The sequence below is a fragment of the Alexandromys fortis genome, unplaced genomic scaffold (genome assembly GCF_014885135.2).
Source record: "Alexandromys fortis isolate MF-2015 unplaced genomic scaffold, M_Fortis_MF-2015_v1.1 scaffold_18, whole genome shotgun sequence".
NCBI classification, from domain to species: Eukaryota; Metazoa; Chordata; class Mammalia; order Rodentia; family Cricetidae; genus Alexandromys; species Alexandromys fortis.
The window spans coordinates 11,031,524-11,052,776 of record NW_026067897.1 but is presented as its reverse complement, the minus strand read 5'-3'; the positions used below and the strand labels follow the sequence as shown (position 1 = coordinate 11,052,776).

At 39.3% G+C, this 21,253-nt stretch overlaps 1 protein-coding gene across 4 annotated transcripts in view; it reads left to right on the top strand.

The window, feature by feature from the left end:
• The window catches only part of Rp1 (RP1 axonemal microtubule associated), a 127,682-nt gene that overhangs the window by 85,695 nt on the left and 20,734 nt on the right, over positions 1–21,253 (top strand). For 3 of the 4 annotated variants that reach the window (XM_050118876.1, XM_050118875.1, XM_050118872.1), the window contains exons 17-19: positions 10,286–10,417; positions 10,848–11,047; positions 16,327–16,413. In XM_050118876.1, the coding sequence (XP_049974833.1) occupies positions 10,286–10,417; positions 10,848–11,047; positions 16,327–16,413 (419 nt within the window). Of the gene's footprint in view, positions 1–10,285; positions 10,418–10,847; positions 11,048–12,142; positions 13,887–16,326; positions 16,414–21,253 lie in introns of those variants that run through there. The other variant, XM_050118886.1, reaches the window with a different exon arrangement.

Below are 21,253 nucleotides of genomic sequence, written 5' to 3'. Positions count from 1 at the left end.
GGACATCCAAACTGGCTAGGCTCCCACAAAGCCAGAACATGAAGTAGGATCAAAACCCAGTGGCATTGTCCTTGGCTTCTCAGCAGCCCTCATTGTCCGCCATATTCAGAGAGTCCGGTTTTATCCCATGGTTTTTCAGTCGTAGTCCAGCTGGCCTTGGTGAGCTCACAATAGATCAGCCCCACTGTCTCCGTGGGTGGGTGCACCCCTCGTGGTCCTGACTTCTTTGCTCATATTTTCCCTCCTTCTGCTCCTCCTTGGGATGACTAGATTCTTAATTCAAGATATGCAATAGCTCCAATAGAGTCTTCAAGAAACCGTCCCACTTCCCTCAGAACTTCACAAACCAGGTGTCTACCATCTGCATTCCCTTCAATATTCTTATCTTCCAACCTCCCACAGAACAGTACAACAAACTGTGAACACCCTGTGGCACTTTTTTTTTTGCATTTTGAAAATTTATTTTTTTTAATTCATTTTACATTCCAACCATAGTTCTCCCTCCCACCTCTCCTCCCATACCCCTCCTCACATCCCCCCAGCCCACTCACTCCCATCCACTCCTCCCAAAGGGCCTCCCATGGAGAGTCAACAAAGCCTGGGAGCTCAAGACTGGTGCTTGGCTATGGATCTCTGCATCTGGTTCCATCGGTTACTGGATGAAGGCTCTATGATGAGAGTTGGGGTAGTCACCAATCTGATTACAGGGGAAGGTCAGTTCAGGTGCCTTTCCACTATTGCTAGGATTCTTAGCTGGGGTCATCCTTGAGGATTCCTGGGAATTTCCCTAGCAGCAGGTTTCTCCCTAACCCCATAATGGCTCCCTCTATCAAGATATCTCTTTCACTTCTCTCTCACTCCATCTGTCCCCCAACATCACCATTCCATTATTTCCTAGTCTCGTTCCCCATCTCCTCCTCTCTATCATTCCCATCCCTCCCAGTTTACCCAGGAGATCTCATGTAATTTTTCTCCCCAGGGCAATCCATGCACCCCTCGTAGGGGCCCCCTTGATCCCTAGCTTCTCTAGAGCTGTGGACTGCAGCATGACCACCCTTTGATTTACATCTGGTATCTACTTAGGGGTGAGTACATGCCAGCAGGGCCCATGAGAGTTACAGCAGGTGGCAACTAGGGTTCAGCTAGTAACCTATCAGAGGAATGCTTATCTGATGGAAGTCGATCCTGTCAAGACAAGGCCTGCAGGACCATCAACTCTGGAAACTGTTGCTCACTTTTGCTAAAGCAGGTTGGTGTCTCCCTAATACCTGCATTGTAGTGTGTAATCTCATGCGATGTGTATGTATAATCTCATGATTGCATTTCAATCTTATGGGCACTTATATCTGTGAGTGTTCAGGAAGATGACTGTTTATTTGACTATATATTTTTAATATATATAAAATATAAGCATATAATATATGCTGGAATATGCTTCATAGCTAGATCTATTTGTCCTTTGATGATTATAGACTCTTAAAAGCATGCTTTGTTTCTTCTTACTCAGACTAAAATAAGAAAATAACAATTTCTCCTCAGTCCAACACAAACTGTACATAATTAGCTAATTTTTACCTTAGAGCAAGTTCAAACTAGACTAATGGCTTTTTATAAATATATCATAAGTGTAAAACCTTACAACTGCGCAAGGTCAGAACCTCAGATGTCCAACTATAGTTACTAAAGAAAAGTATGCCAATTTTTTGCTTTCTAAGTCTGTTAACAAAAGGCTTACATCTCAAAGCTTATCACAGTGGACAATGAACTCCTGGCCCTCTGGTCATGAACTCACTTCTGTGAACTTTTGTTCTGGACCTTTGTGTTGCCATGGAAATGACTCAAATCCTTATTACTTGGCCTAGGAATGTATGTTTTGACCAATGAGAAACAACTTTTGTATTTTATCGCTTCAAGGCTCCTAGGGAAAAGAGAGTTTGGTGGCTAGGAATGGTTAGAAGTAGAACAGGAGAATTAGAATAGACACTAAACAATAAAAATCTTTTACAAAGTATGAAGTGAAAGAGATTCATGCTCTGCCCTCAGATCCCAAGCCTCTCACTTGCCATATCACCCTCTTTGTACCCTGAGGGAGCATTGAGGATGGACTTCAAAAGTTCCCATTAAGTACATATAGTTTTTGTCTTTCTGAGTCTGGGTTACCTCACTCAGGAAATTTTTTTTCTAGTTCAATCTATTTGTCTGAAAATTTCATGATGTCATCGTATTTTGCAGCTGAGTAATACTCCGTTGTGTAAATGTACCACATTTCTTTATCTGTTCTTTGGTTGAGGAGCATCTATGTTTTTCCCATGAATAAAGCTGCTATGAACACTATTGAGCAAGTGTCTTTGTAGTATGATTGAGCATCCTTTGGGTATATGCCCAAAAGGATGAATCTTGAGTTAGATTGATTCCAAATTTCTGAGAAATCACCATACTGATTTTCAAAGTGGATGTATAAGTGTGCACTCCCATCAGCAGTGGAGGAGTGTTCCCCATACTCCACATTCTTTGCACCTAAGCTGTTCTAAGTATTTTTTATTTCAGCTGGTCTGACAGATGTAAGATGACATCTCAGAGCCATTTTGATTTGCATTTACCTGATTGCTAAGGATATTGAACAATTCCTTTAAATGCCTTTCAGCCATTTGAGATTCTTCTGTTGAAAAATCTCTGTTAAGATCTGTACCCAATTTTTTAATTAGATTATTTGTTATTTTGATGTTTAGTTTCTTGAGTTTTTTTTATATATCTTGGAACTCAGTCTTCTGTCAGATGTGGGGTTGGTGAAGACCTTTATCCATTCTGTAGTATGTAATTTTGTCTTATTTACAGTGTCCTTTGCCTTACAGAAGCTTTCAGTTTCAGGAGGTGACATTTATTGATTTTTGTTCTCGGTGTCTGTGGTGTTATATTATATTTAGGAAGTAGTTTCCTGTGTTCATATGTTCAAGGCTACTTGCTACTTTCTCTTCTGTCAGGGTCATTATACCTGGATATATGTTGAGGTCTTTGATACACTTGGACTTTAGTTTTGTGCATAAGGATAGATATGGATCTATATGCAATCTTTTATATGTTGACATCCAGTTATATGAACACCATTTATTGAAGATGCTTTCTTTTTTCAATTGTATATTTTTATCTTTGTCAAAAATAAGATGTTCATTGGTGTGTGGATTAATGCCAGGGCTTCAGTTAGATTCCACTGGTTCACACATCTGTTTTTTATGTCAATACCAAGTTGTTTTTATCCCTATAATTCTATAGTAGAGTTTAAAGTTAGGGATGTTGATGCTTTTAGACATCTTTATTTTTTGTACAGGATTGTACAAAAATTTTCTTTATTGTACAGGATTGTTTTAGATATTCTGGTTTTTGTTGTTGTTGCTTTTCCATATGAAGTTGAATATTGTTCTTTCAAGATCTGTGAAGAATTGTGTTGCCATTTTGATGGGAATTGCATTGAATCTGAAGATTGCTTTTGGTAAGATTGTCATTTTTATTATGTTTATTCTACCTAACCAGGAACATGGGAGATATTTCCATTTACTGATACCTTCTTTAGTTTCTTTCTCAAAGACTTAAAATTCCTGTCAAACAGGTCTTTCACTTATTTGGTTAGAGTAACCTGAAGATGTTTTATGCTTGTGGGTATTTTAAAGGGTGGTGTTTCTCTGATTTCTTTCTTGACCAGTTTATCATTTGTATATAGGAGGGTTACTGATTTTGTTGGGTTAATCTTGTATTCTGCCATATTACTAAATGTATTTATCAGTTGTAAGAGTTCTCTAATAGATTTTTGTGGCCACTTATATATGCACTATCATATCATCTGCAAATAGCAGAAGTTTGCCTCTTCTTTTCCAATTTGTATCCTCTGTATCTCCTTTTGTTTTCTTATTGTTCTAGTTGGAACTTAGATTACTATATTGAACAGGTAGGGAGAGAATGAACAGCCTTGTCTTATTCCTGATTTTAGTGGGATCATTTGGAGTTTCCCTTCATTTAATTTGATGTTGGCTGTCAGCTTGCTATAAATTGCCTTTATTATGTTTATGAATGTTTCTTGTATCCCTGATCTCTCCAAAATCTTCATCATGAAGGGGTGGTTGATTTTGTCAAAGATTTTTTTCAGCATCTAATGAGAAGGTCAGGTTTTTTTTCTCTTTATGTTTATTCATATGGTAGATAACAACGTCAGATTTTTGTATGTTGAACACTCCCTGCATCCCTAGAATGAAGCCTACTTGATCATGGGCCTAGACACTGGGCTGTCCAGGTAGGAGGCCAGTCACTCACTTCTTGGTCCAATGGGTGCAGGTGGTGTCTGTTCCCAGTGGCTATTCTAGCCCAACGTTTCAAAGTTCTTCCACAATTGTCCCCCAAATCATGTGATCAGTTCTATTACAGCAATACACAATGATTCTGCTACCAATTTCTGTCTTAATTAGAGTTACTCTTGCTGTGATGTAACAACATGACCAAAAGCATCTTGGGGAGAAAAGGGTTTATTTCACATTTCACTCATGTTTCCATGTGATATCTCTCTCTCTCTCTCTCTCTCTCTCTCTCTCTCTCTCTCTCTCTCTCTCTCTCTCATCAGTTCATCCTCAAAAGCTGAGTAGGAGCTGACAAAGCAGAAATGTGGAGGTGGAAGTTGATGCAGAGGCCATGGAGGAGTGCTGCTTACTGGCTTGCTCAGCCTGCTTTCTTATAGAATTCAGTACCCACACCTGAACCCACTTACAAATTGACTCCACCTTTCACATCAATCACTAATTAAGGAAATACTCTACAGACTTGCCTTCATATAGCCAGATCTTCTAGAGCCATTTTCTCAATTGATGTTCCCTCTCTTAGCGGGCTCCGCCTTGTATCAAGTTGACGTAAAACTAGGCAGCACAGTGCATATGGAATATTTTGCTTTAAAGAATATTTCTATGTAATCTAAGAGAGGGTAAAGTTCTTGGAATGCTTAGTTTATAGCTAGTAATTTTTAAAATTTTCCATTTTTAAAGAAACAGTGCAGGATACAGATTATTAGGGTAAAAATAAATGGGATTTGGTTTTAAAATAAAATGCAGGGGGAAGGAGTTTGAGAATAAGAAATAAGTGGAGATATTCTGGAATAGTTTCTCATACATCTGAGTTCAGGTTCTTTACAAATTAAGGATTTGAGAACTTTATTTAAATAATTTAAGTTTGACGCGTACTGACTTGAGCAAAGGGACCCAAGCAGTAGCAATATTGCATTTTAAGATTGTCTCAAAGGTGTTACCTGCTTCTTTCTAAATCTTGCCTAGTGTTGTTTCATGGTTTTTTTTTTCAACCAAATTCTAGCTCTTTTAAGTCAATATGAATTTTATATGAATTTTAGCTTCTATCTCTTTTTAGAGTGGACTTATTTTTCTCTCAAACGTTTGTGTGTTTCAGGGTTCGTGTATGTGAGTGTGTGTGTTTGTGTGTGTGTGTGCCTGTGTGTGTCCATGTTTGCATAACATCTTACAGAAGATGGTTTAGAGCAAGAATATAGCTTGATTTCATGTCAGTATATCCACAGCCATTTACCTGACCTATATTTATCTGCATCGACTCCATTTAAACTTTTAGTTTCTGTTTTTAAGGTCTTATAAATTGTTAGGGTAGTAAAGCGACGAGTGGCTCCACCCTCTGTTTCACATAGGCTGTTACCGAGTGACACCCCCGCTCAGCCAAATGGGTTTGCAATCTGCCCCTGGAGCTCTGCAGGGCAGCAGATGACTGGAGAACACACAGAAGGTGGCAGGGTGGAGTGGAACAGTGAGAAAGAGCTAACAGGAGCCATCAAGCTTCTGGACAAAAGCGTATGAAAGGGCACATAATAAGGAAGAAGCTGAGAAGAAAAGATGAGGAAGAACAGATAATGAAATTATAAATAAACTTATAAAAATAAATAGGAGAGGAAAAGAAGGGTGATCTGCCAAGAAATGAGAGATCTAAGAGATCACACTTGTAGACAAAAAAACACTTGACAAACTTTCCAATGTGTTCTGTTATAGACCATGGGAACTTTGCAATTTTTTTTCCCTGTTTTTAGGGGCAACTTCTTATTTTAGTAAGGGCAAAACACAGAGACACTGCCTCAAAAACCTCCTCATAGCAGTTCCTGGTACTGCTTCTGGGGCTTCTGAGGGGGAGATTCCAGTGACAGGGAAGTGCATGTTTGCATTCAGCATGGACACCTCTTGGCTTCTCTGGCCAATATGTGGGATTTCCATCTGGGAAAATGAAGAATGAGACTCACTGCTCTCAGAGACTTGTTTTTGAATCTTAACAGACACGGAACATTCCAGAGAAAGAAAACACAAAGCTTGGTTCATGTGTGCAGGGTGCTCTTTGCCAAACGTGAGCCACCATGAGAGTCCTGTGTGATCAGAAATTTATCCTTAGCCTACCTGTTTTCTAGGAATTGCTGAGTTCCATGTCAGACCAGGAAAGCAAAGGAGTGGGCACTCATTTGAAACTTACCACGCCGCTCTTTTTATTTCCTGTTCCGGCATTAGCTGGCTTCTTTGCACACTGATGACTTACAGCCACCACTTAGCCCTGCCCCAAGGCATCTGCAGATGCAGCACAGTGCCTGATTCAAAGTAGGTAAATTGGGTGTCTGTGTTGAATCAGAAAATGTGGGAACATTCACCTAGTAACATATCATTCCCGGGTTTTATTTTTAATGTGGTAGCATATGTACCAAATTGAACATCTCAGATTCTGCTTTGTCCTGAATACATAAGAATACATAACATAAGAATAGTAACATTATACTGTGGTAAGATTTTTTTTTTGCTTGAATCTGTGAACATTTGAAATTGCAAGTGTGCGTAATTTGAGTAAATAGATCCTATGAAAGTATGTGTGGATGTATATTTGAGATGGAAGATACTGGCGGTCTTCCGAAGGTCCTACAAAAAGGACTCTTCAAAACTGATGCAGAAAGTGCCTAAAAGCTCGCCTAGATTGGAGAGGGAGAGAGCCCTCTTGCAGAGCCATCCTTTAATGTGCAAAGCCTTGTTCCCAAGTACCACAAATACAAACATTTCTCTCCCAGAAAGCTCTTGCAAAGTTGTATGGGTGTGGTAGAATATTTATTAGAACTTTTTTCAGAAACCACCCCAGTAATTTTTATAATTTTAGAATAATATAAATCTTACAGAATTTATGCAAATATGGTTGCATTCAATCTATATTGAATCTTCTCCAGGAAGAAGCAAAGGGTACGACTAAAACTTCGAAACTGCTCATCTTTAATTATTTGTATTTCAACACAGCCCAAATCAAGAACTTATTTTTACAGCACAAGCTTTGTCTCCCCATTTTCTGAAATTCAGAGTAGAATGTGCACAATAAGGGAGCTTGGGTGAGGAGGAGAGCATGACAGGAAGAGAACAGGGAGGTTGAATACTCCTGTAGGCCAAGGGTATTCAAATGGATGGTCTGCCTTTCAGTCAGCAAAAGGCTTGGTAACTGGGTGAGCAGGGAGGTGATGTTGTAGCATGTGGGCTGGAAGGGCAAGGGTGTCAATATCCAGACCCCAGTTGGCCTCTTGGAAGCTTCTATAAAATGAAGACAAGAATGACTTAACTCAGCACTGACGTGAGAACCACGTGAGCTAACATCTAAGGGTGTCCGACTCTCGGTGCTGTACAAGTATTTGCTCTCACCGGCATTGAAGAAAGTATTTCCTAGTGTGTCTTTTACAGTTTATACAGCTGATAGATGTCCGGAAAGCAAGAAATCGTATTTCATCATCTCTTCTAATCACTTTGAGCAAATCACATTGCTTCTCTGTAACTCGATTTCTTCATGTGTAATTTGGTTAGGATTTGGTTTAATTATTGAAAATAGAGAATTTATGATACAACGATTTCCCCAGTATCAATTTAGCTGTGGCAGACAGCTTGTATAGCACAACTTCTTCATTTTCTTTCATGAAGTTTTACTCAGACCATATGAACCTCATATATAAAAGAAACTGAAAGCATTTGAATCAAAACTGGGTATGAGGTTCTCTGTGTATAATCCTTATACATGAGGATGCATGAATTATTTTGGAGTTTCATTCATTCCTATCACTCCAGGTAATACCAACACTTACAAACCCAAATAATGGAACCTTCCTCCAATGGAGTTATGAGAACCTTAGATTAGTTGGAACTTAAACCTTTCATCAACTTTAGTGTCTGATTCATATAGAGCACTGAACCCAGAGTGAATCCACTCAGTGTTTTAGGACACAGGCTTAATTCATGCAGAAAACTTGGCCTTCCCTTATTCTATGTCTGGCCAGGTAATATGGTGTGAGCTACACTATTTATAATAAAATATCAATGGACACTAGCTCAATACCCTGAAAAGATATAGAACTAGAGACATGGGTTAGAGACTGTATTTTTTGCGACAGTAAGAATTTCATGGGTTCATCAAGATCACTCAGTGTTAAGTAAAGGTGGTTTCTGTACAAGTTTGATGGCCTGAGTTCAATTCCTGGAACCCATGTGAAGGCGGGAGGAAAGAATCAATGTTGTGGAATATTATTTTAAGATATGTTACATTTGTTCATGTCGTGAGACATTTGTTTAACGATGCACAAACTGTGTTCATTTTTTATGCTGCATTTATTTCACTCTCTGAAGCTGTGTCACTGTGCCTGTCTAAACCACCTGATGGGTCTAATAAAGAGCTGAACAGCCACTAGCCGGCCTCACAGGAGAAAGGATAGGCAGGGCTGGCAGGCAGACACAATAAATAGGAGAAGAAATCTGTGAGGAGAAGATCAAGGAACAAGAAAATAAGGGACCTGTCACACAGACACGCCGTCAGACATGTAACGAAAAGACATAGAGAAACAGAGAAAGGTAAAAGCCCAGAGGCAAAAGGTAGATGGGATAATTTAAGAAAGTCTGACAAGAAATAAGCCAAGCTAAGGCCGGGCATTCTTAAGTAAGAATAAGCCTCCATGTGATTAACTGGGAGCTGGATGGTGGGTCCCCCCAAGGAGTAAAGAGTAAAAACAATGAACTACAAAATAATGCAGAAAACTCTATTTTCACTCCATATTTGTGCCATGACATGTGTGTGCCCATATGCATCCAAATGCACTAATAATTCATAGCAGTAACAATTAAAGTTTCAGAAAAAGGATTTCAGGTTTAAGTCTTTGAGGGACTCTATAGCATTCACAGTCAGCAGAGCCATGGGAGGCAAGAAGGCAGGCAGCTCAGCTGCACATGACCCCGTAGCTGATGTCAGTGCAAACCTGCGAGTCTGAGCTCCAGTGGTAGATTTAAGCACAGTATAATTTGGTGAAAACCTTTTGGTGATAATTTCTTCAGTCTTGCATGTGCAACAAGACATGCATAAATCTCCTCAGTGAGAAAGTAAGAGAAAAGCAGGTCATATGTGACTGTATCGGAGCTCTTTGTAAAGTCCAAAAGATAAGGTTCTATCGTTGGACCGAGAAAAACGATTTTAATAGTCTGGGAAGGATTCTGTACCTGAAAAATTCCAGCCACACAGAGAGCAAAAGGTCACCAGGCTAGAAATCTTGTCTGCTCCATCCTTTTGGGGAGAAGAGCAGATTCTGGGTTTCTTCTCTTGAAGGAACAACCCTGTGGGCTTAACATTCCAGGCTCTCTTAGTGTGTGTTTATGAAAACAAAGGCCTCCATGCCACTATGAAGTATCATAGATATTTAAGCGAAAATGTGTTCAGAAAGTTCATTTCAACGAAGCTGGAGATACCACTTTTGAACCATTCTCTCAAACTGCTTGTTTTTTTGTAGACGAAAGAAAAGCAGCTAGTGGTTTCCTTCATTTATAGATATGTATGTATTTTTTTGGTTGAATGTTCTAGATTGCACAAAGTTCCGTTTGAAGGATGCTTTATTCAGTCTTTTCTTTTGAGAAAAGCTAAACAGCAGATTACTCCAGTAGCTCCCATTTAGAATCTGTAAGGAAAATATCTTGAACAAGTCATTTGATTCATATTTTGTGATGTTAAGTTATTGCTTGGAATACTAACAGTGAACAGGCTTTATGGGAAAGCCACCTAGGCACAGCCTGCTGGTAAGAATGGAAGGCTGTTTTTTGGGAACTGTGTAACGAGAGTGAAATGATCTGAGCAGGCAAATGCAAACCACGAAGAAACTTAGACTTGATGCTGAGCACATAGTGAACATTTTGAGGAGAAGCAGGGATCTCGAAGTGATTGCATCTTTCAATTTCTTTTTAAATCGTAATTTCAGTTGGCAGAGAAAACCCAATGGGAATGTCTGCAACCCCCAACCAAGGGGAAGAAAAGATCCATGTGCCAAGATACCAGGAAGAAATGCCCTCAAAGTCCACGGCCAGACGCCCCTCACCATTGGCATCAGAAAGTAAGCAGCAGCCTTTGCCTCTTCGTTTGGTTTGTCTCTTTACTCTGCTTCATCCTTGTAGTTGCTTTACAAAGAATATTATATTATTTAATACAATCAGAATAATTTCCATTTCCACTATTGTAAAGGTGCGTGGACTGTGAACCAAGCACTTCACTTCCCAAAGGTTTGGATTTCCAGTTTCTATATTTGATTATTGTGTTCCTGTGGTTTTCTTCAGTAGTTGAGTCTCAGTTGCCCAGAACCTTGTTGTGATGAGATCAGCACAAGTCAACCGCCTGGGGTCCCCACCCTTCAGTGCCTCCCTCACCCCACATCACCCATGCTCCTTTGGACATTTTTTGATATTCTTGGACGCCAGTGTGACAATGGATTCTGTTAGCCTAGTGTACCTAATCCGCTCTTTATGTCCTTCTCACACTCTATACAGAAGAAAGCGGGCATCCCAACAGTCCTGAGACTCTTCTGCCGGAAGACAAATGGAAGGTACTAGTGCTGACTGGAGATACAGGGACTCAGGCCAATGTCACACTCTGGGTGTATGGAGATGAAGGAGCCACTGGACCAATCAGTCTGACCAAGGAGAGCCCGGAACAGCTCTTCCTTCCAGGACAGAAGGATGAGTTTCCGGTAATCAAAATCAGCAGTCATTTTATTGTTTGAACATTACAAAGGCATGTGATATAGGACACACATACACATATACACACAGAGACTGTATAAAACAAACAGTCTGTTATGAGCACCATTAGTTAATTAATTTATTTCCTACTGTAATAATCAAAACAAATGTATTTGCTCATCTCTCTTATGCAAGGAAGTAAGAAAGGTTACAGAAGAAAATTTCTTTTTAAGGACTATTCTTTTTTATTTATTAATTAAAGATTTCTGTCTCTTATTCATTTAAAACCATTGTCCTAAAAAAATCATCAAATCTAGTTCAGTTATACCTGAATTAAATATATGGGAGACTCTTGGAGTAGTGGAAGTTCCTCTTTCTACACTTGGTATACTTTCAGACATTGCTCAGCTGAACTGCATGTGTGTGAAATCATTTCCTAGGCATTTTCACAGAGCACGTTCTGAGGCTCTGCCCACGCCCATTTTCATCTCTCTGACACTTATTTCTTGCCGAGCTGCTGTGATTTGAATGCAGCTGGCTGCTTGTCTAGTTGGAGGGAGCACTGGCCAAGTTTCAATTAGGACAGTTATGTTGCAAGTTACTAATTCCCAACCCCGCAAGGCGGTAGCTGTATGATTGCTCAGTGCATTAGTTCAACAACAGTGGCTCACCCTTGAGAGTGTCCCCATGCACACTAGGGAATAGAGACTTATGGAGGCTAACCTGACTCATCAGGCTGCCAAGGCTGTTTAGAGGACCAGCACCTGGCCTCACTAACATTCAGATTTTTTTTTTCATTTTCAGCTGTGAGCTTGTAGCTCTACACTTAACACTTATTATTGGAGTTTAGTGATGGGAGATGCTTTGATGTGGCCCATGGTGATCATATATATATATATATATGTGTGTGTGTGTGTGTGTGTGTGTGTTTTGAATGGTTTTCTGAAGATTTTCAGAAATACATTTTCTGAAAAATATTTTCAGAATACATTTTAGGATTAGAGCCCCAAATCGCCAGCAGAAGTATGGCATTCCTGATAATATACCATATGCCATATCTATTGATGTGCTGTTTAATTCTGTCCCTGTTTTTTTCTGGAAAGTTTTCACCAGGGTAAAATCTTAGGGGCTCATGACTGCACATGGGAAGACCTAGAGAGCTGTAAAAACTGATGACGACTGCTCACTTCCAGAGAACCTGGTTCATTCCATGTGGGTGCAGCCTGGACGTCGATGTTGTGAAAAGCCCCCTAAGTGCTTCTAAAGTACAGTCACTGTTACTAGTCCTGGTCCAACACTAGACCGTGAGCCAGGCAAGCTGGATTGGTGCTGACTTCCTGTGTGACAACTGTGTGACCTTCAATATGTCATTTAATTTCTCTTTATGTGTAGGATGGGGGCAATGACTTCCATCCTGTGTACATCCTGGGGAGATGTGTGACACAAAGAACATGGGTAAACCATAAGAAAGAATCCTATTTATTATATAATAAGTGTATTAGGTCAGTGAAAAAGTAATTGTGTCAGTTTTTACAGTGTTGAAATGGGCAGTGTTGAATATTGGAATATCTTCTTAAATAAACACAGTCAAGTTGTATGTCATTTTAATGTGTGTTTCTCTCGCTTTTTGGTTTTGGCTAATGACTTGTTTGTTTTATATTTATCTTATACTATGGAAATTATGTTAGATAAAAAGCAAATTCAAGATATATTCCTTTTCGAGTTCCAAATGGGTCATAAAGCAGCAGAGGAACTTGCAGCCTCAAAACACATTTGCTTCAGAAGCAATGGCGATGGGGAGAATCAAGAAGTTTTGCAGAGTGTGAGAACTTTTATCATCAGGACCAGTGTCCCAACATTGCACATTCACAGTGACCAAGTGAGATCAACTGTCAAGTCTGATCCTTTTACAGCTATTGGAGAAGTTGCCAAAGAACTCAGAGGGTGACCTGAAACACACTGAAAAGGTCAAAAGAGTAACCAGTGGGTGCTCATGAACGGCTTGAAAAAAATGTCATTTTTTGAACTGTCATTCTCTCTTAATTCTATTCACTAAGGAATGCTTTCTTGACGAGATTGTGGTGTGTGACAAAGAACAGATTGCAAACAGCAAGAAGCTCTAAATCATTTCCCAGTGCCAAACTTGCACAAACACGGTCATGGTCACAGTTGGGACGTCTGCTCCAGGACTGATCCATGGCAACTTTCTGAATCCCAGATACCACATCTGAGAACTATGCTCAGAAAATTGATGGTAGTGGCGGTCAAGGAATGGGCTTCTTTCTTCTTCACGATTACCCACAATCTCTAACTCTATATGGCACAATCACTGCTTCAGAGGATGAAAATTTTGGGCTAGAAAGTTCTGCTTCATCCACTTGATTTCGCTGACGTCTGCCAACAAATTACAGCCTCTTCAAGCAATATCCATCACTGCTTTCAGGGAAAACCTTCATCAAAGCACAAATTTTATGTTACTGCAATAAACAAACTTATTTATTATCAACAAAAATGTATAATGGTTCCTAGTTTGATTGATTAAGATAAATTGGGGTTTAGGTATCATAATCAAAAGTTCACAATCTTCAAGCATAATTTCAAGCTAACTATAAATTGTAAAGAACAGAGGCCCTGGTGTTGGGAATATGAAATTATGATAAAATGAACCTATCACTTGTTCCTTTACATGGATTGCTTACCCATTTTCCAGTGATGGAGGTTGGGTTTAGGAAGCCTCTCAGCTTCTGTAGATGTAGAACTCCAAGAGAGTAACATAGGTTGCACCAGGAGCCAATGGAGCCTGCATGAAGTGGACACTTTCCATACTTAGTAAGTTCAAAATCTAAGTTTTAGTGAGATTCCCAGGTAATGTTGTATGTACACTAAAGTTTAAGAAGGCCTGGACTGGAGAACATGAGACATTGGGGCCAATGCCTCTTGGTAACTGGATAATCCTAAATTAGGATGATCTCATTCACATTTTTAAATCTGTTATACTGTTTCCTGTATTCTTTTGCATTGCATAATTTGCTGCTTCTGGATTTGTCTTTAAGTTTTTCCTTTCAGTCTTCAAGTATTCATACCAAGTGTCTTTGAAAACAGTGTAGCAAATCTGATCAAATAGACTTGAGTTCACATCTTATACACGGAGAGCCTGATGTGTATACAATGAGTATGCTTAAAGAAATGGCAACTTCTTTGGGTGTCTCCATCCTATAAAGTAGACCCCTTGAAGAGCGTTCCTTCCCACTGAGACGCTGGCCCACTGAAAAAAACCATGCATGTCGGGGAGCTGAGGGAACTCTATGCCAAGTCCTTGGTGGGTGAATGTTACTGATACTTTGGGTCAAAGACCAAAGCTGCAGACCCATAGAAGTTGGCCAAGCCTTTCTTCTGGGTGGGGTTCAGAGGGAGGACATAACATTTCTCAGGTTCACTCGCAGATGGGAAAAGTGTGTGCAGAAAATGTCCATCACAGATTTCTCCCTGGATATTTACATCCTGAAGATTGCTCTATTCTATAGACAGTGCCTATAGAGATTAGCCATACCTGCCTCATTGATTCAGTTGTAGACTATCAACCCTACCTCCATGTTCAGCTCCATAAGGTAAACATGCTGCAGGTTCTCCATCAGACAGCCAATCCCACCTGCTCCCAACCTTCCTATTTGTCTTTGTTTTTGTCTTTTCTTTATTCTCTGGCTGTTCTAGTCAGGTCAATCCCTGGAGCCAAGTCGTGCTGAACAGCAATGCATACCAAGCCCTTGCACCTGGCTACCATGGAGTTGATTGCTGTTCTGGATAGCTCCTATTTCCTGAAGTAACCTGTACAGACATGAAATAACATGTTTCAAATGAGGGGACTTCTCAGACATGCCTTTAGTGTCCTCACTTAGAATGTGAGCAAAAGATAATTTTACACTCAAGTGCAAATTAATTTTAAGGACCACAAAAGTATAATTAAAGGTTCATTTACCTTTTGGAGACAAAATGGGTCTCCTCAATGAAACAACTTCCTACTTCCTCTCATGGAAAGAGCTAATATACAAGCTCTGCCAATGAGAACAATTCTGAATTCTGGAAATAAGGGAATTGGACTTCACTTTCTGTTTTCCCAGCCAGCAGTGGCACAATCCATATTACCTGGTGCTGATGCGGGCCCCGAGATGTGCTAATTCCTGTTCTATAGAGAAAAACAGTGGTGGGCACGTGAAAAACAAAAATAAAAATCTCAAAGCCTGGAATATGGAAGTCAAAGAGTTTTAATGACTTCGGAGTCACCTTTGTGGGCCACAGACAGGAATTACAGAAGTTCACCATAACCTCCTCCTCAGACCTGCCTACAGTAGCCTGCAGCAGGATATTTTAATGAAGCTCTACCAGTGGTCTGTAGCAGTAGAGGGTTACCTATCTTAACAATTAGTTAAGTAGCTCTTCATTAATCAATTGATCAGGTGCTATAGTTCATTTTCTAAATCTTTACAGCTCCATATCTGGGACTATTTTATTATACTATAAACATTTGCCTTCAAGTTGATTCTTCACTATGTTATGCATATTTGCAAGATGAAGACTACACCACTGTTTTTATTTTTCATATCTGTGATCTTGTGGAAGGACTATATTTTTGTTTTAAATGTATTATGTTCTTTTCAATACATAAAGAAAATATGGGCCAGACATGTATACCATCGTTATTTTTTCCATTTAAAACCCAAGCATTTCCATTGAGTTTACAGAAATCTCAATGCCAATTCTCCTAACCAAAATCTAATTGAGTGCATATATTTGTGGATGGGACTATTTATCTTCCTTGACCTATGACATCTACATTTTCAAGGAGGAGTCGAAGAGGATTTTAAGAGTAGATAGGAGTTCTGGACTCACAGGTGCTTCCTATAAACTTGTAAAACTTCTATACATTTAACTTTTATTGGTGAAAATTCTTGTTTTCGTCTTAAAATTCAATGCTGCCTTTCTGCCATTGGCAAGCAAAAAGGTTGGTTTAGTGGGAAATGTGTGGAGATCAGAGAAAATGGCATGCTCTTCGTCCCATCCTTTCATCTCCTTTCTTTTTGCATGGGACATTTTTTTTTTCTCATTCTGCACCTATGGGTTCCATAGACTGGCTTCTGGATTGTATCTGCAAGGCCTTGTAAGAGCTGTTCAGCCATCAGTAACAAATGCAAAGTACATTCAGTCTGAAAAGGATCAAGAACATTGGGATATGATTCATTGAAAAAAAAAAACCATCTTAGTCACTTTCTCCCCTTTGCATTCCATCCAGGTTGTTCTCAGAAGCATCGGAGAGATATACAAGATCAGGATAGGACATGACGGAACGAGCGGGAAACCGGAGTGGAGCTTACAGACGGTACTGACTTTCCTTTGTGCTTTGTACTTCATGCTGACGGAAAGGGCAAGCAGTCCACGCAGAGTGGGAAAGGGGAAGTGTTTTAGAAATTGTCCTAAGTAAACAAACGTCGTGGGCCATACTCTAAAGTGCTTCACTATGCTGAAGTATATTTTAACAGTATCATTTTTTTTTGTGTATTTGTAAAGGGAACAAAGAAATTAATGGGTGAAAACCTGAAGAATATAGCAATGTGGAAGACTCAAAGGGCATTTTTATTCTGTGATCTTTACGACCATCTAAATTTCATGGTCTTTCAATGCTGTCTTTCTGTCCTTGGCATGCAAAAAGATTGTTTTTTTTTTTTTTCCTGTGAATCTCTTCCATGTGTACTTGGATCTTTACTCTATAAATATATAATTCACTTGTATATAAAATATGAATATAGGTGAAAGAGAAATGTGCTTATTAGTATAAATATATTTATATTCAAATGTGCATGTCTTATCTTTTTAATGAAATTAAGTCATTGCCATATATGTATTTGGATATCTTATTTTTTTACGTTTGTAATTGTTCTTGTCAATAACCTCTGCTGAATGCTTGTCAGATGCCAGTTGCCTTACCAATGTTGTTGTATGTTTACATGACAGTGACTCTTTGATTTGGCTACCATTGATGTTCCTACTTTATAGAAGAGAAAACTGGGGCTCAATGAAGTCAAATAAGTTTACTACAGTCACTTAGTAAATGCCTGCCTTCTCATTGGTCTCTAGAGAACCTTAAGCTTTGCCATTCAGCCACTGTTTTTAAAAATAGTAATAAACCCTTAGTGGTTCATAAGTTCCTCAATGGAAACAGTAAGTTATGCTTAAGAAAAATGCTAAAGTTGAATTAAAGAATGTCTCTACTTTAACATCGACATCTGTCACTGATTTCTTTACAGTGCGTGATATATTATTTAACATATTTGAGGCTTAAAATTCAGATACCGCTGGTAAAATCTGACAAAATGTTTTTCCATTTTAAGTATTTTGTAATCTTATCTGTGATTTTTCTTCTTGTATCTTTGGTTTTATAATGAAGGTAAATGAGAAAATGTTAAGTTTGCTGAAATATTTAATGAATCAATTCCTGTCCTGCTCTGATAATTTTGGGTAGAAAAGTTTGGTGACTGAGGTGTTATGACCTAGGTGTTCAGTTCCGCTGGTAACACAGTCCCTGGAAATGCTGCCATAGTGCTCAAATATATTTTAGGAAATTTATTTGTCTCCTGGATGTAGTTTCCTTTTAATGAGAACTCAAAAATTTCTTCATAGAAAATAGTATGAAATGGATAAAATAAGAAAGAGGAATAAATATAGCAAATTATGTATCTAATCATGAAAACATGTATTACAAGGAAAATGCTTAATCTATGAAACAAAGCAATGAGAAAATTTATATCAGTGTAATAATGGATGGTGCTCTGTTGCTTCCATGCTTCAAGCAGCAATGAGAGAAAAACTGAAAATAAATGACTCTTCCAGAACCATCAGAGCACTTGGTTCACATCAAGGACCACTGCACTTAGAGCTGGAGAATCAGAGAGCTAGAGCTGAGTGCTGCTCTTTAACCTGAGTCGCAGGGAGCAAAGCAACGGCACCAGTGGGAATTAGTAGAAGATGCGCTCCTCGCAGCTGAGAGCGATAAGACTCTGGGACCACAGTTATATTAGGAACTCCTAGCTACAGGCTTTTTCTTTTTCTCTTAGCATTCTGTTTTTTTTTCTCAGCACCTAGGATACTTTTTAATTCTTTTTATTGAGCTATATATTTTCTCCACTCCTCTCCTTCCCTCCCCCTTTAATTCTTCCCTCTCCCATGATCCCCATGCTCCCAATTTACTCAGCAGATTTTGTCCTTTTCTTTTTCCCATGTAGATTAGTTCCATGTATGCCTCTCTTAGGGTTCTCTTTGTTGTCTAGATTCTCTGGTACTGTGAATTGTAGGTTGGTTTTTCTTTGCTTTATGTCTAAAAGCCACTTATGAGTGAGTACATATGATATTTGTCTTTCAGGATCTGGGTTAATTCAGTCAATATGATGTTTTCTAGATCCATTTGCCCACAAATTTCAAGATGTCATTCTTTTTTTCTGCTGTGTAGTACTCCATTATGTAAATGTATCACATCTTCTTTATCCATTTGATGGTTGAGGGGCATTTAGGTTGTTTCCAGGTTCTGGCTATGACAAATAATGCTGCTGAGGACATAGTTGAGCACATGTCCTTGTGGTACGATTGAACATCCTTTGGGTATATGTCTAAAAGTGGAGTTGCTGGGTCTTGAGGTAGGTTGTTTCCTAATTTTCTGAGAAATCATCATATTGATTTCCAAAGCAGCTGTACCAGTTTGCATTTCCACCAGCAATGCAGGAGTGTTCCCTTTACCCCACATCTTCTCCAGCATAAGTTGACATCAGTGTTGTTGATCTTGACCATTCTTCTTAAAAGCAATCCAGAAATTTAAGGTTTCTAAGAAACAAAGCAATTTTGTATGGCAGTGTTGTCTTGTGAAGCCCTTCGCTTTTGAGGCTATGATTCATGAGGGTAAACTCCGCAATGGAGCTTCAGTCTCTGCTGAGGGCATTCCTAGACCTTTCTGCTCATTTAGGAAACTGAAGCAATGGCTGGGTATTTTATTTAAAGACGTGACTTAGTTTCTGCATCATTGTTTTAAAAGGAAAGTGAATAGCTCATACCATGATGAAAAACGACTTCTAGAAGTCCGGCCCTTTCCTTTCCCTCATTTGACCCTGACGCTGGGGCCAGCACACACGTATTTCCTCAGTCCTGCAGTTTTGTTCACACTCAGAGGCTCTTTAGCAGAGCTACAACAAAAGCCAAAGTGTTAGATCTTTTAATATAGATAGAATAATGAGATGATTCTCATGAAAGTCAGGAGAAAATACTATTTATGAATTAAAAGAGAAGTTTTGTTTCCATAATGATCCATGACAGCCTTTAATGGACTAAGGAAATATGAACATCTGCCATCATTAACCATGTCCCATGGGGTCCCTTCCCCAGCTGTTACCGATGCAATCCTTACAGCCAATAGCATCTTGTGATTAGCAATGAATTCATTTAGAACACGTTACTGTTTGGGGAAAGTCAGTGAGTTTAGCAAGTGTTGCTGAACTTCGTCAAGTGTCAAGTTAAAAAATCAGTAGAACATCAAAATTAAAATTTAAAAAGCAGCCACCTATTCTGACAGCTGAGGGCCATCAATGTACTAGGGTCATCAGGGTATGAGGCGTTCTATGGTATAGGACCACCAGTGTACTAGGAGGTCTACGTCATAGGGCCATCAGTGTGCTAGGAAGTCTATGCCATAGGGCCATCAGTGTACTAGAAGGTCTGGGTCATAGTGCCATTTGTGTCATAGGAGCACTGGTGTACCGGGGGTCTGTGTCTTAAGGCCATTACTGTACCAGGGGGATCTGCGATACAGAGCTATCAGTACACTAGAGCATTTGTTCATAGGACTATTCAGGTATTAGGGGGATCTGTGATATAGAGCTATCAATGTATTAGTGCATCTGTGTCATAGGACTATCCAGGGGGCCTGTGACTTAGAGCTATCAGTATACTAGAGCATCTGTGTCCTAGGACTATCCAGGGGATCTGTGACTCAGAGCTATCAGTGCACTAGAGAATCTGTGTCATAGGACTATCCAGATATTAGGGGGACCTGTGATATAGAGCTATCAGTGTACTGGTGGTCTATGGCATGGCTCACTGTTAGTCTTTGACAACAGATATTAAAGGTATTTTTGGAGGTCTGACTTCCTTTTACACATTGACCTACTGTGCCAGTCAGTGCCCATGCAGTGATAATTGAGCAGTAATCTCGGTGACTGAATTGATTCTAATTTAACTTTTGAGTAACTTGGACTCAAAAGAAGGTTCCTATGACTGAATATAGTCAGGAAGAAATTAACTCTGACTGTTGAGGAAAGAAAGACTGGAATGCATTTTAGTGAGTATTATCAAATAATTGATGGTTACTTTTTAAAATCTTTGATTTTTTTATATTTTCTTCTCTTGAATTCGCTTTGTTTCAGATCAAGTTATAAACTTCAGAGTTGAAGTTATAGGCATAAAAAATGTTTAATTTCTCACAATTTGTCGCTTTCCAAGGCTTCTCTAACTTCAAGATTGGCACAATTTTACTTGAGTCCTATCCCACAAGTTCTACACACCACGGGAAAGGATTAAGTAAAACTCTACCAGAATTCTTCATCACAGACCACAGCCTGCTTCCTTCCGCCAGGCTTGCTAGTGTGAGCAGATGGTGTTGCCACCCACCTACCTTCCAAGTCAGAACCCTACCCATTCCCCGAGCTAGTTCCTTCTCATGATCCCCAAATCCCATGAATCCCAGCGACCTCACTGCCCGACTGTATCCCTAATTTTTAATGTTTTTCATTGTATTATCATCGTTTTAGCCCAGGTTCCAATTTTTAGAATTTTCTGTCTGCTGAAAGTCTCCTATAATATCTCTTCTGTTTTTATGCCAATACCAAGCTGTTTTCTATACTGTAGCTCTGTAATAGAGTTAGAAGTCAGGGACGGTAATGCCTCCGGAAGTTCCTTTATTGTATAGGATTTTTTTTGGCTATCCTGGGTTTTTTGTTTTTCCATATAAAGTGGATTATTTTTCTCTCAAGGTCTGTGAAGAATTTTGTTGGGATTTTGATGGGAACTACATTGAATCTATAGATTGCCTTTGGATTAGGAGCTTACAGGAGTATCCCTGGGAGGGAGAAGTAGAATGGACTTTATAGATGGACTATGCATGGGATGAGATGTGAACTGGA